Here is a 15,688-nt window from a genome sequence, read left to right as displayed (position 1 = left end):
CCCGGGCCCGCGGTTCCCACAGCCGCCGGCGCGGGCCCCTTTGAAGTGGCCGCAGCTGCGCCCCCGCCCGCGCTAATCCCCCCGACGCGGGCGTCCGCGCCCCCCCGCATAGCAATAGTGTCCGCGCTGAATGGCGCTGGCTAATTACCTCGCTCGCACCACCGCGGGTGAATGAGAGAATCCGGCATTGTGCGCGGCGAATGGAGAAAATAAGACAGCCATTGTCCTCGCACGCCAAACGAGGGTTTGATGTCGCTGGGGCGAACGAGGCACCATTTCCCGCCACCCCTGCCCCCTCCCCGGGCCGCTCAAATTCTCCAGCGGGGCCCGCGAGGCGGGGGAAACTGAGGACGCACTTCCAGCCCCCTCGGCCGCGGGCCCCTCACCAAGCCCTCCGCACCGCACATGCCTGGGGTACCTGCTCCTGTCGCCGGACTCCGGCCTCGATTCCCAAACACAGGCGGGCCCGCGCTGAGAGCTTAAGTAGACGTCTGGAGAGCCGAGGGAACAGGGCCTCCAGCCCTGGGTGCCCGGCTCTGAGCGGCCCTGAACGCCCTGCAGGAGCTCAGGCCCCGGCTGGGCCAGATGTGGGGAGAGACGGGTAAGAGGAAGACTCAGAAAATCCGGAGACGCGGAGACGGGGAAGCGTGGAGCCAGGTCCAAGGAAGAAAAAGGGGGACCGAGAAGGGGGAGGTCTGCATCACCCCAGGAGAGATGCTCAGAGCCAGCGCACCCGAGGCGGGGAGATACCATCCTTAAGATCAGGACGTGTCTTCTGTCCTCACCCTCCTGGTGCTTTGCTCAGAGACTGGAACGGGACAGATGCCGTTTGAGCCCGGGTGATTTGAGTTTTTTTTTTTTTTTTTTTGGTACCGGGACTCGAACTCAGGACCTCAAGCTTGCCAGGCAGGCACTGTGCCGCTGGGCTACATCCGGGTCCCCTAGATTTGAAAATTGACCTGTTGTAGTATCTCTAACTTCTCCAGGTCCCGGTTCTGGAAACGTGTACCTCTTAATCCCTTCTGATGGGGCTGCAGACTGTTTCTGCCTCAAGGAAGAATAGTATGCATACGCGCTGATATTTTATCAGTTTTATCAAATGATTAAAAAAACACTGGTCCGATGCCCAGACCCACAGTGGGCTCTTGCCTTTTGGTTAGCATCGTCTAACTGACAGATACCACGGAGCAGTTTCTGGGCTACAGATATCTTCTAATGTCCATGTCACCACAGCAGACTACACTTTCCGCAGGCAGGCAGCCCACTGGCAAATCTGAAACAGGAGTAGCCAGCCATCTACCTACCCATTGCTTTGAAAATAAAGTTAAACAATGGAACAACACTCACTTAGGGACTGAATGAGCAGCTGCGAAACTGTGCCTTGTTCTCATCAAGGGGTTTAATGTCACAAAGCCTTACCTGTAACATTGTTGTGTGAAAAGCCTGCCTTCAAAAATTTAAGTATGGCCTAGGCAGGCCTGTAATCCCAGCACTTGGAAGGCTGAGGCAGGAGGATCGCTGCAAGTTTGGGGCCAGCCTGGGCTAGAAAGTACGTTCAAGGCCAGCCTGGACTACACAGTGAGATACTGTCTCAAAAAAAGAAAAACAAAATAAAATAAAATAAGAGAAAGCTTGTTTTTCTGATCCGCTCCTGAATCAGGATTTAATCAAACCCTGGTATAACCCCAGACGTGATCATAGTGTTTTTTTCTTTTTTCTTTTTTTTTCTTTTTGAGACAGGGTCTCGCTATGCAGTTCAGGCTGGCCATGAGCTCACTTTGTAGCCCAGGCTGGTCTCGAACTCACAAAGATCCTCCTGCCTCAGCCTCCCGAGTGCTGCGATTACAGGCGTGCGCCACCACGCCCGGCAATAATGCTTTCTTTATAACTCTCCTAACTAAACCTCTGCCTTAGAGTCCTATTTCTTCTGCCTGAGGCTCTAGGACCTTAAGCCCACTTGGCACTGTAGCACCTGCTGCCGCCGCCTGGTCAGCCAGGGAGATAAAAGCAGAGTTGCTGTGGATGGGGCAGAGGCAGGGACCCCTAGCCCCCCATCTGACCTCCCTCTTCCCTCAATACACTCAAGGACTTTTAAGGAATGATGCTCAATATCCTTTTCTAGGGAGAGAAAGGATTTACGTAAAGAAACAGCTGGTTAGTAGCAGCTCAAGGACCATTCTAATGATGTGCCAACCTCTAGCTTCATTTCACAAGACTAAAATGGTCATTGGAACAGAAAGGATACACTTGTCGGTATGTATCATAACATGTGCACCTCTGCGGCTTGATCAGATTTCACCAAGGGTGCCTGACATGTAGTCCTCAGCTGTAGACGGTCCGCTTTCCACCACTCAAAAGGCCAGAGTGGCCTCCAGGCCCAGATCAAAGACTTAAGACTTTTCACCGATAAAGGGCTTTTCACTGAAGCTTACTTCTCATATCTCTTCCTTGCCCGAACCTGAGATCATAAGTTAACCCTAGAAAGTTTGTATTTTGCAGGGAAGACAACGAGGATAATATAATAAGGGTGTGTTCCCCTGTTCATTTCCATTTCCACAGGGGCATGCGCTCAGAGAAGCCTTCAGTGTCCTGATGGTTCTGATTTTTACAAATGACCCAAGGTGGGCAGGGACACCCAGGGATGGTCCCTCCAAAGAGGAGGCAAGAGGGAAGCTTCTTAGCACGGAATCTAGCCAGTTAGCTCTTTGCGGGGAGGTGAGGCCAGTGGCCCGGCATCCCGGACAGTTCTCCAGCTCTCCTGGAAGGGGTCCCTGAGACGCCTGAGTACCTCTCCTGGGTTAGCGGACTGAGGTTCAAACTCTCCAAGGACAAGCTCTTCCTACTCAGCCCTTGGTCAGGGCTCCTGTGGCCAGGCTAATCTCTAGCCTCTCCAGGTGCCGCGTGACGCACCTTGGAAGAAAGGCGTTTCAGACCAGCGGGAGGAGACAAGCTATACACTCACTGTTGGGTGTTTTCTGACCACCAAAGGCCTACAGGAGGAAACGGGGATTCAGTCCAATAGATCCTTCTTAAACTGATGTGATAAAAGCAATGGCCCACACCTATAATCCCAGCACTCTAGGAGGCTGAAGCAGGAGGACTGAAAGTTTGAACCCAGCCTGGGAAACTTAGCCACTTAATAAGAACTTGTCTCAAAATAAAAGATTTTTAAAAGGCAGTGGTGTGTGTGTGTGTGTGCGAGAGAGAGAGAAAGAGAGTAGGGCTCTGGTGATGTAGCTCAGTGTGAAAGCCTGGGGTTCGATCCCCAACATAAATAAATTAATAAAGCAATATGGCTTTACTTCAAGACCACCTCGATCTCATCAATATCACCCCAGCTTGCTTGTGATGATCTTGACTTTGTCACAGTTCAATGGAAAAATGACTTGATTTGAAACACAAAGTCAGAAACAGAGCAAAGGGGCAGGAAGATCAAGCAGGCCCAATCCTGGGCTCATTCTGGGTAACATAATTATCAGTGATCTGAGACGATGGAATCAGGAGTATTCTAATCCAGTTTGCACGTGAGACTAACTTAGACAGGGCTTCTCCAGGTGCTAGAGAATCGGAACACAATTTTAAGAGACCTCAAAAAACTAGGGTGAAAAGACCTGTTGTAGAAAGAAGGCAATATTTCATATAAGTTGGGATGTAAGGGGCAAAACTAAAGTGACCCGAGGAGGACAAGGAAAAAAAAAAACAAACCAAGTTTGAAGATGGTAGACAAAGATCCGGAGTTACATATCTCTGGTTTAAAATCTACGGTCCCAGTGGATCTGGCTCTGAAATTAGAGCCCAAATCCATTTGGCCAATCAATGCCCTGAAAAGGGCATCGGAGGCCTCTGGGTTACAGCTCTGTATTCCAGGGCTTGGGAGAAGGCCTCTCTCTGAGCCTCAGTTTCCATAGTGCTAGGAGAAACACGAGCTGGACAGGAGGCTGGGGGAGAGGGGGGTCAGGGTGAATGCTCCAAGCAAGAGAGCGGCCGTCTCCCCACTCCCGTGTGTCCTGGGTCCCTTCCAGGCACTGGAGGGCGACAGGCCTCACCCTGCCTCCAAGTCTGCCATTCTGCAGCCTCCCAGGCCGTCTCTACTCCCCGCACTCCTAGACGTGGCTGGATTCAAGGTTCATCCCTAGACTGTCTAGCCCTAGGCCCTGTCACCAATCCCCAGCCTATTGGCCAAGCCAGCTGGGAGGAAGGGGGACGCGGAGCCTGAGGCCTCTATCTCCCGCTCCTCGTCCACTCCTCCTCCACTCTGCCCTTCCAGGTCAGTTGCAGGATCCCTGCTGGGTGGAGCTCAAATTCCTGAGTTTGCTTCCACGCTAAAGATGGTGTGTTCTGGATACCTAGAACCTGGGAGGCAGGGATGCACAGAAACACAGCCCTGCCCACGCACACACACACCGGCCAGATGCAGGAGGCCGGGGCTGGTAAGTGACTCGGCAGCACGGGGCTCACTGACTGCACGGGGTCTGCCTGAGTGCAGGTCAGAGAGGGACAGGGATGGGTGCTCAAAGCAGGTGGAGTCCCAGGCCTGGGCCCAGGGACCTCCAAATCGAAGGGTCCCCAGGCTGCAGAACCAAGGGCAGTTGGCGTGGGAACCAAGGGCAGCTGGCTACCAAGTACGCGAGGAAGCAGCGGGCATCGAGGCTGCCTGCTGGACCCCTAAGAGGAGCCAGGTTGTTGCTCCCTAGGAGTCCTGAGCCCCCATTCCGGACTCTCACCCAGAGATCCAGTGCCCACCCCATTCCGGGGCCCCCAGCCGCAAATGCCCCCTTCCCCTCCGTAGTCAGGCCCTGCCCTGGGCCGGGCTGTGCACACCTCCAGCAGCCACAGCCCGCCGCTCCCGGCTGGACTGCTGAGGCTCGGGGTTCCAAGCAGCCACGGCCCCCCTCACTGTTCCCCGGGGCCAAGAGGGCAGAGGACCCCAAGACCCCTCCCCAGATTGATGGAGGACGGGATCGTCTCCAGCCTCCTCGGCACGGGGGGCCATGAACCTTGGGCCACCTTGTCCTGCAGGCCATGGCTATGGCCCAGGGGACAGGACAAGGACGATCAGCAGCCTCCACTCCTCCAGGCTGACTGTGGCTTCCCCCACCTCCCGCTCCTGCCAGGACCCCTGGGGAGAAGGAGCCTCCTCAAGCCCTGCCAGCTCCTCTCCTGTGATTTGTTCTGAATTTTCAAACAAAGAGTAATTATGACAGATGTGGAGCAATCAGCATCATTATGCGGAGGAAACAAGAAAGGGAGCTGGGAGCCGGGGCGGGGAGTTTGTCTTCCCTCCTCGGAGGAAGCTCCCACCTCCACCTGCAGCAACCCGCCACTCCCAGCTCCCTGCTCCCGGGGGAAACTGCCCCACGCCCAGGTCCAGCTGCTCTTCCAGCAGCCACAGGCCCAAGCGGGACCCCTCCACTGTGGCTGGGAGGCAGGGGTGCCCCCGCCTGGCCCATGAGAAGTGGACCTCAGCTTGGCAGGGTTCGGAGCTCTTCTGTCCTTCCTCCACTGCCTGCGTGCCCCCCAGGCATTAATATCAATCTGTTCCCATGAGATCTGAGGCCCCCCCTACCCCGCTAAGATGCTCGGGCCAGTGAACGTCAGGCCTGGGAGAGCGGGGTGTAAATCTTTACTTTCTACTTACTGTGCACCCTTGGGCAAGTTCGCCAATCATTCTGGGATCCACTGACCCATCTGTAAAATAGGACTAACAAGCCTCTTAATGGAATGCGGGAATTAAGTGCAGGAACCCAGAGAGGGCTTTAGAGTAGAACCCGCCCGGATTACTGACTCCATCCTGGAGATGCTCAGCGCCCATCAGTGAGCTTGGAAACTCGGAGGCCTCTGCTATCTGCCCCGGATGTCAGGAGCTCACACCCACGGTTTGCTGGTGAATCAGCCCCGCTCAGAACTGCAAACCGCAAAGCCCAGCAGGGCAGGGCATAAGAAAAACAGAACTACCTGTGCCATCTGCCCTGGGGAGGGGGTGCTAATAAAAGACTCCCCCTTTCTGAACCAGAGGGGAATGGGGCACTGCAGAAGACCAAGGCCAGAGGCCCCTGGCCAGCCCAGGCTGCAGGACGGGGCCCGGGCCTCAGTGTTCAAGTCTGTGAAATGAGCAGGTTGGACGTGCTCAGCTCTGATCCCACCCAGAGCCTGCGGAGACCTCTAAGGTACTAGGTAGGCTGGGAATCCTAGGATTCTTCTGCTGCAGGCTACAACTCAGCAAAAGGGCAAAAGGGCAAAAGGGCGAGAACTCGGTTCTCTCTCACGGTGGTCTGCCCCCTCCTCTTCATCTCGGTGGTCTGGACTCCATCTGCCCACCCCAAGTCCCCCAGGCCTCTTAATAGTCCCCCCCTTACATTCCACTGGCCTTGGGGGCAGCAGCCAGACCAGAAAGTCCAGTTCCTGCCCATTATCTCTGCCTGCATCTCACTGCAACCCAACACCGGCATTCCAGAGAGCAGCCCAGGCTGCCCCTCCGCCCTGGTCAGTGTCAGTGTCCGCTCCGCAACAGGCTCCAGCCAGCATCTGGCTTCTCAGATTCCACACAGGGATGCCTGGGCCTCCAGGGAGGCGCTGATGTACGGGGAAGCCTATGGACGCCTTCTTTGGGGCCCTCTTAGTCTCTCCTTCTTCCAAGGCCACCTGCTTTGGAAACAGAGGGCTCCCAGGTGTGAGCATAGCAACTGGACAAGAGACGGGAACGGCCAAGTGGGAGAAGTCAGAACACCCTCGCCTGCTTGAACCCGGGGCTCTGTGCCCCCACCTGTCCATCTCCCTCTTTTTTGGGGGGGTGGTCTTTTTCAGACAGGGTCTTGCTATGCAGTTCAGGCTGACCTTGAGCTCACTTTGTAGCCCAGGCTGGCCTCGAACTTACAACAATCCTCCTGCCTCAGCCTCCCAAGTGCTGGGATTACAGGCATGGGCCACCACGCCCGGCTCTATCTCCTTCTTAAGGCCAGCACTCAGCCTGTCTTCTGCCTTCCTGGCTTCTGAAGTCAAGCGGGTAACGGGGTTCACATGTCTTGGAAGCAGGTGAGCAAGTTGGGGACAAAGGGAGCTAGCCCAGAAATCAAGGAGAGGTTCTGGGGGGCGGGAGGAGCAGACAGGCCAGCAGGCTTACTGTGACGGTGGCAGCCGGATTTGGGGCACCCGCTGAAAGAGGAAGCAAACGAAGGTCTGGCTGGCTGGGGCACGTGGCCAGGCCCACAGGCCGTCATGGAACCCTGCCCCTCTACCATGGCTGCTCCTCGCAGCTGGCTGGGGAATGATCAGTCCCTTCCAGGGCCTAATAGCATTATTTGTCACTGCCCCTCGCCCTGCGCAGCCCGCGGGCAAAGACACTCCTCTGGGAAAGTCCCCAGAGGAGAGGTGAACCCCAGCCGCAGGCGCCCTACCGACCCTTCAGTAGCACACGTATGCTCAGGTGCTCACAGAGGTGCACGCGCGCGCGCGCACACACACACACACACAGGGCTCTACTTCACTTGCTTGCAATTAGGCTATGACCGGAGAAATACAGATGCACAGGCTGGTCACACTGGCAGAAGCTTTGGCAGAATCACTGGGTCCAGTTAAAGCAAGACAGCAGTGAGCTGTCTGGTTTTCTCTCCTGGGCTCCCTCTGTCCTGTCCCATTCCCCTTTCCTTGAAGGCTGTGTAAGACAAGCTTCAAGTGCTGTGCAAAAGCCTCTCTCGCTCTCTTTCTCCCCGCCCCCCCTCGTACTCAGCACCCCAGCCTGCGGGTCTGGGCAGCCGAGGGAAAAGCAACACAAGAAGGCCAGGAGTGAAAAAGTCCTTTCTCCCGGGGGGTGGGAGGGCACCGAGGGGCGGGTGCTGGGCCTGCTTCACTTGCAGCCTGCAAATGCCTCTCCTATTCACCGGCCACATTCCCAGCCCAGGCTCCGGGCCGCTGACAATGCCCGGGACAGGAGCAGAGAAGATTTCCACATTGTGTTTAAGGGGCCAGCTGGCTGCCTGCGCCTCGGAGCCAAGGTGTGGGAACCAGAGGCGCCAGGCCTCCACACTGAGTCCCGCGGGTGGGGTGAGGGGCAGCGCTGCGTGGAGGGTGGGAGGGCCGGGCCCCCCCTTCCTCCACATTAGGACCTCAGAGCCTGGGGACACAGGCCTGCTCCACGGGGAGGGTCCAGGGCCAGGGGTGGCGGGGTGCGGAGCAGCAGAGCCTGGGATTCACACCCCATCTGGCGAGGCTGTCCCGGTTTCTCCAGAGATGGGAGGAGATGCGCACAGCGGCGGCCACCCCGGGATCCTGCCCTGGGCACATTGTTCCCTTACCCACCCTCCCAGTCCACAGCTCCTGTTCTTTGAGTTATGCTATCAATTACAGGGCAGGAAGGAGGGAGAGACGAGGGAGAGGGAGGGAGAGCCCCAGAAGGCCACATGTTCATATAGTTTTTTACCAAACCCTACAGGCAGGGTATGTGCAAAACACAAAAGAAAGAGAAACCCTTTAGGAGCTTAAACTCTAGTCGAGGAGACAGATGGGCTCTATGCAGCCACAAAACAGTTACTTAACAATGCACTTAGGGCAAGGGTTAGCCCGACAGCCACAGACCGCAAATGCGCCTGCCTTACGAGGGGAAGACAGCATTACGCTAAGCTAAACGGTCTTTGGGGAGGGCCTGGGGGTGGGAAGAAGATGGGCAAAATGAGACCTGGGGAGCCCAGTGCTGTGGCCCAGCACTTGGGAAGCTGAGGCAGGAGGATGGCGCGTTCAAGGCCAGCCTAGGCTGTGAAGACAGATCTTGTCTCAAAATAAATAAATAAAGACAGGGACAAATCCCGTGAAAGCAGGTGAGTCTCAAGGACTGAAAGAATGAATGACGAAAGATTTACCTTAGAGCAAAGGTAGGCCTGGCTCCATCCCACTCAATCTTTTTTTTGTGTGTGTGTGTGGTGGTAGGGAATACTGGGGGCTGAACGTAGAGTTCTTGCACTGAGCTACATCCCTAGAATTTTTTTTTTAATTTTGAGATGGGCTCTCCCTAAGTCTCTAAGTTGCCAAGGCTAGGCTTGACTTGTAACCCTCCTGCCTCAGCCTTCCAGAGTGCCCAGCTCAGACCCCCGATCTGAGATAGTGACCTGTGCATAGCACACACGCCTCCTGGTGTCCAGAAAGTGTCCTCCCGCCACTCTCATGGGGCCAGCTTGGGGTGTGTGTGGACGTCCCCCACGTGGACAGGGTGTGGGGCAGCGGCAGCCCTGGTGGAAGGGGTGTTCTGTCTCCACACCTGCTTCTCCCACACGATAGGCTGATGCTGGCAGCACAGGGGGAGATCCTCAGCCTCCTCAGGAGAGCTGACTTCAGGGAAGGAGGGATGCTGGGGTCCCACACACCGCGCCTGACGAATCAGGTGACAATGGTCCCCGTGGTTACCTCTCCCTCCACTTGGGGACCCAGAATATACTCAGTGTGCCCCCCAGGTCGTGGTCCCCAGTGGTTCCTGTCCCTAGTTCTTCTGAGCCCATCCAGGCCTATGCCAGACGCTGGCCCCAATCCAGGTGGGCACAGAGGAGTAGCTGCTTTCCTGTCTGCCCTTGATCTGCTGGCCATGTTCCGGGCTCCACAGAAGGAGCTGAAGGCCTGGAGAAAATGGTGATCTGAGCAGAGCGAGCGCTGTCGGCCTGTCCCCCTCTCCGCTCCCCACTGCCTCTTCCCAGAGTCTGACCACCAAGGCCCTTCCTGGGCTCACACCACAAAGCAGCTCCCTCTTCAGAATAATAACAGTTATTATGTCATCCCAACCTTCGGAGGCTAACACAGGAGGATTGCCACGAGTTCAAGGCCAGCCTGGGATACACAGTGAGTTTCAGGCCAGCCTGAACTATAAAGTGAGGTCCAGCCTTAAAAAACTAAATAAAGATGAAGAAACAGGGGCTGGGGATTTAGCTCAGCGGCAAAGCGCCTGCCTGGCAAGCGCAAGGTCGTGAGTTCGGTTCCTGGAACCGGAGAAAAAAACAAAACCAAAAAAAAAAAAAAAAAAAAAGATGAAGAAACACAGCTCACGGCACATGTGTATAATTCTAGCTATTCAGACGGCTAAAGCAGGAGAATCAGTACTTCAAGGCCAGTCTGGCAATTTAGCGGGACCTTTCTCAAAAATAAAAGTGGGGGTGTGAAACTGGGGATGTGAGGCATTGTGGTGCATGCCTGTAATCCCTGCACTCGGGAGGCTGAGGCAGGAGGACTGTTGTGAGTTCAAGGCCAGCCTGGGCTACAGTGTGAGCTCAAGGCCAGCCTAAACTGCATAGTAAGACCCTGTCTCAAAAAGACAAAAAAATAGAGCCAGGCATGGTGGCGCACGCCTGTAATCCCAGCACTCAGGAGGCTGAGGCAGGAGGATCGTTGCGTGTTCAAGACCAGCCTGGGCTACAAAGTGAACTCTAGGCCAGCCTGAACTGCATAGTGAGACCCTGTCTCAAAAAGAAAAAAAAAAAAAAAAGACAAAAAAAATAAATAAATAAACAATAAAATAAAGGTGGAGGGCCAGGTATATAGCTCAGCAGCACAGCACCTGCCTGGCAACTGCAAGGTCCTAAGACCGATTCCCGGGCATGGTGGTGCACACTTGTAATTCCAGCACTTGGGAGGCTGAAGCAGGAGGATCGCTGTGAGTTTGAGGCCATCCTGGTCTACAAAGTGAGTTCAGGGCCAATCCGAACTGCAGTGAAAACTCTTTTGTCAATTAATCAATCAATAAATAAAAGTGGAGTAGCTCAGTGCTCCCTCATTTCAATCTTCAATAAATAAATAATACATAAATAAATGGAAACTGAGTCTCAGAGAGGTGAAGCAATCTCCCCAAGTTCTATAACTAGTGGGTGGGGCCAAGGCCCAAACCCACCAAGCCCAGGTCTATGGCTGCTTCAGCCCAGGCTCAAATGAGCCTACCCGGTCCAACTTGCTGGGAATCCAGTGGGGATGGAGACAAGCTGGACCTCATCCTAAATTAGCGGGGGGTCCTGACCACTAATGACGAGACTTACAAAGCTCTTCCCCACGCGCCAAGCCTGGGGCAGGTTCTTTCCATCCAGTACTTCACTGGTCCTCCCACAGGCCCTGCAGATGAGAGTACAGAGGCCCAAGAACTCAAAGCACCTCACAGTCCTAAGGGGACGTGATCAGAGAGTGGCGGAGCTGGTGTTTGAACCCGCCGCACTGTGGCCCTGTGGCCTTTGCTCTGTGGAATCCACTACGCTGCCCAGCCAGCCCTGAAGCAGAGACTGCGGGGTGGGAGTGGGTGCTCCTGTAGCCTGTGGTCACCCAGAGTGTGGGCACTGTGGCTGGGCTCTTAAGAGAGACAAAACTCCAGGCCTGGGCCTAGACCCATGCATCTGAAATCAGATCAAGACCCCCAGGTGATGCAGGCTCAGTTCAGTCTGTGAAACCTGGTCCTGGGTCCCAGATCTCTTTACCCCGGCTGGTCCAGGGGCCTGAGACCAGGAAGGGAAGAGCAGGGACTGAGGTGAAAGGGGACCTGGAGTGGGGCCCCCCCAGCTGGGCCACTCCTCTTGGGAGTCTTCCAGGCACACGGACATCAGCAAGTGGGAACCAGTGCACGCCTCCCCACTTGGCCACCCCAAGGCTCCCAGCCCCCCAGAAGAGGTTAAAACAGAACAAGGAGCAATTGGCTCCAACGATTCCGCTCCCTGGGAGATTTCCCTGGAGTCCTCCCTAAATGAATCCCATCGAGGTCGAAAGTGGGCAGGGAGCAGCATCAGGCGGTTTGCTTTGTTGGAGATTAACCTCCTCAGGCAGCCAAGATTACACTTAAAGGCTTTGTCCGAGAAAGTGCTTTCTAAAATTTGTGGTACAGAGGGTTCAACCCAATGATGCTCTGCCACTGAACTACAACATCCCCTCACCTTGCACGGACAGCTCCGAGCCCACCGCAGAGGAGAGGGTGCCCCCACACACACCTCCCTGGGTGCCCAGGAGGCTCCCGGGGCGGACCCCATGGGAGGAGAGGAGCGTGTGTCGGGGTGGTGCTGAGTGCGCCCTCCCTGGCCATCAGCCCCTGCGGAGCAGGTGGGAGAAGCCGGGTCTCCAGAGACTCCTCACACCTTTTCAGAAAGCCACGCGCCCATGTCACACAACATCTGCAGTGCCAGCGGGCAAATGGGCAGGGAGTGGTTACCCGAGGAGGGGACCCAGGCAGGGCTAATCAGCTTTGAAGCTTTCTAGGGACATCAGCCTGTGAAGCGAGAAAAGGGATCCAGCCACTTGGTTGCTTGGCATCGATGCTGTCCCCCTTGGGGCCTCAGCCTAGCTGGGGGAGAGAGCAGGCCAGGTCACGCAGGCAGTGCCAGGAGGCGAACCCTTCTGCTGTCTCCGGGGCCCCAAAGGATTAGCCAGGCCAGCCCTACGCCCAGCTGAATTCCTTACACTGTCAGGGGTGCAGGGAACCAGACCTCTTGAAGGCACCACCATTTGGAAAAGTGGGTTGACAGGCTGAGGATACAGCGCAGAGGTAGAGCACTTGGCATGGGTGTGCGCATGTGCACGGCCCTGGATTCGATCCCCAGCACCGCAGAAGTAAATAAATACATAAATAAGTGTCCCATTTCCCCCAGCCTTGGTCCCCGCCCTGGGTCCCTCAGTCGCTTATGCACACCCAGCCATCTGCTCTGAGGCACACCAGCCTTCCCTCTGCACTGCTGGCAGGGTCGGGGACAGGGGCGGCTGAGCCAGAAGTGATTTGGTCTCCAAGTCCAGGGCTGCCTCCCAGCGAGCTCCAGATGGGGGCCTGGATCGGCCTTCCTTAGAACAAAGGGGCATCTTACACCCCGCGAGAGGGCTCCTGCCTTGAACAATTCATCACTCACCAGCCGTTCAGAGCAACTGTGCGAATGCCCTCAGAGCCAGGAAGAAACTTGTCAGCGCCGCGCTGGGAAAGAGGCAGCCAGCCGCAGGAGTCAGTGAAGGGGCCAGAGGGCTCAGGCGGCCTGCACTGCAGTCCTGGCCGCCTCTCGACAGAACGGAGACCTGAACCCCCAAAAGCTCAGTTTTCTCGTCCATCAAATGGGGAGGATGAGGGCCCACCTCCTAGGGTCCTTGTGATGAGTCAGTGGGATAGTTCCCATGGAGCACGTAGGGTGCCCAGCATGCAGCAAGTATTTAATAACCGTTAGCGAGGGTTATTACCTATCTAAGGGCCGTGCTTCCAGCCACCACCCTGTGCTCCATCAGCTCCCCGAGGTGCAGTGAGAATCTGGGTGTAGGCGGCACACCCCGGCTGTGCACAGCCTCAACAACCACAGGATAACAGAACTCTCAGGACGGAGAATTAAAGCACACCTACTGTTTTTATCACAACTGGTGGTCCGTCTGGGCCAGCAAAGCACAATTTTAGAGCTGAAGCCGTTGCCTGGCCTTTTCTCTCCCGGCCCAATAAGCACATCGGTGTGAAGAGGGACGCACATCACTGACACAACTCTAAAATTCTCTTATCATGTCTTTTTATTTTTTGCAGTGCTGGGGTCTGAACCCGGGGCCTTGTCTATACTAGACAAATGTTCTGCCACTGAACTATACCCTGGATCTCTACTATATATTTATTACTTGTTTTTTATTTTAAATCATTTGTATCCTCTATTTGTTTTTGCAGGGATTGAACTCAGGGCCTTTGCACTGAGCTACAACCCTAGCTCTTTTTTTTTTTTCCACTTTTTTTTTTGGAGACAGGTTTGTCCTATGCAGTTCAGGTTGGCCTTGAATTCACTTTGTAGCTCAATTTGGCCTTGAACTCATGGTGATCCTCCTGCCTCAGCCTCCTGAGTGGTGGGGTCACAGGCATGCACCACCACGTCCAGGTTTTTGTTTTTGTTTTTCACTTTGAGACAGGGTTTCACTCAGTCATTAAGTTGCCCTGGCTAGCTTTGAACTTGTGTTCTTCCTGCCTCAGCCTTCCAGAGTGCTGGGATTATAGGTGTGTGTCACCAGAGCTTGCTCCTACTATACATTTTTAAAGCAAACTTGTTGACAAGCTTCAGAACTCCATTACTAGTAGAGTGAAGCCTTACTCATAAGCTCTGAAAGCCAATGTAATTAAAAATTGCATGTGGCCAAAATGACCCTAAAAGCATCTTCAGATCCCCTGAGTCCCAACCCCAGCACCACCAAAAAGAGAAATCTTAAGTCATCCATGAAGTCAGTGGTTTACCTTTCAGTGCAAGATCCACACAGAAGGGACTGCGATGCCGGGATGCTGGAAGCATGATTGGCGCACGGAAGCCAGGACCAGCTCACCCAAGATGGGGAGAAGCCCCACCCCCACACTGCCAGTGTTGGGCTACATTCTTCACAATTCACACTGTGATCAGTAAAGGAGCCCAGGATCTAATTCCACCCGCCAAACGCACTGCCGGCCTCCTCTCAGCTGACCCCACACTGGGACATTAGTTCTGCAGGAGGTTGCCCGAACCTGCCCCGCTCCCGCGCCCCAGACCAACCGATTAGCACCGTGGCTTCTACAAAGGGGAGGGCGGACAAGAAGGGACGTCCACTTACTTGCAGCCTGGATGCGCGCCTTGCGGCTGACCACCAGCCCAAAGCGGTTCTGGGCCACACACTCATAGTCGCCCTCGTCGGAAAGGCTGCCTGCCCGCTCCACCCAGAAGTGAGGGATCAGCAGGGACCCATTGGCCAGCAAGGTGGTGTGGGTGCTCTCGGGCAGCTCCACCCCGTTCTTCCTCCAGGTGATTCGCACGGGAGGGGTCCCCTCCACTTTGCAGCCCAGCACTACGGGCTCCCCAGGGACAGCAACGTCATCGCTAGGCTCCAGGGCAAACGCCAGTTCCGCGGAGTGACCGAGACCTGCGTCAGGGAGGAGGAGGAGAGGTCAGCGCGGAATGCACAGCCAGGAAGACGTCACACGCAGGGACCTCGGGTTCCCATGACTCTGTCGTGTTTGGAGGAAATACACTACCAAGTGTCATCCCTGGCAATGTGTACACAACCACCAGACCACCTCACAGAGATGAGTATTATTTCTGCCATTCTGCCTTTCACGGATAAGGGATCGGAAGCCCAGAGAACCTAAGTGACTTGTCCAGGGGCTCACAGAGAGTAGTGGACTCAACAGCAAGCAGAGGGGCCGCCACTGCTGTGGTCACCCTGGACAAGCACTTTCAGGGGATGGCCTTGTGCATTCAGCGTGTCCTTGATCTCTCTTCTCGTCTGTTTAAATCAAGGAACAACAGTGCACCTGGTCTCACACGGCTGATGACCCGATCAACAAACTCCAGGGCACTATGGAAAGTTAAAAGTTCTAAGATACAGAATGAAATAGCAATACACCATGCCTGTTTTTGCTCACTTAACTATGGCCTGGTCAAATATCTGGCAGGGGGCAGAGGGAGTGGGCCCAGGCCAGGCTGTGGCCTGTGGCCATCCTCCCTGCCCCGCCACCCCCCACTCCATGACTGGGTCTTGGTCCTGTGGCCTTTTGTTTTGGGCCGAGATGAAGAAGAGCCAAGTCTGATACTTCCCAAGCCCCAGCAGCACCGGGATCCTAGCACTCTGCTTCCAGCCAAGCTCGATGCTCTTGCAGAAGAGAAACAAGCTCAAGGAGAAGGAAGCAGAGAGGAGGGACCAGCCCAATCCAGGGATCGGGAGAAGCCCAGGCGGCAGGAGGAACCGGCACTCGGATCCCAGGCAGGATGCCAAGTCG

At 55.5% G+C, this 15,688-nt stretch overlaps 1 protein-coding gene across 1 annotated transcript in view; it reads right to left on the bottom strand.

Annotated features, from left to right (window-relative positions):
- Positions 1-14,832, bottom strand: part of Igdcc3 (immunoglobulin superfamily, DCC subclass, member 3) — a gene marked incomplete at its 5' end in the record, with an annotated part of 33,772 nt that extends 18,940 nt beyond the window's left edge. Inside the window, 1 exon segment of the mRNA XM_013519046.1 lies at positions 14,527-14,832. Within this exon segment, the coding sequence (XP_013374500.1) occupies positions 14,527-14,832 (306 nt within the window).
- Positions 14,833-15,688: the final 856 nt, after the last annotated feature.

This window comes from Chinchilla lanigera, unplaced genomic scaffold (genome assembly GCF_000276665.1).
Source record: "Chinchilla lanigera isolate Chin_1 unplaced genomic scaffold, ChiLan1.0 scaffold00049, whole genome shotgun sequence".
Lineage (NCBI taxonomy): Eukaryota > Metazoa > Chordata > Mammalia > Rodentia > Chinchillidae > Chinchilla > Chinchilla lanigera.
The sequence above is the reverse complement of the archived record's forward strand: the minus strand, read 5'-3'. Positions and strand labels throughout refer to the sequence as shown.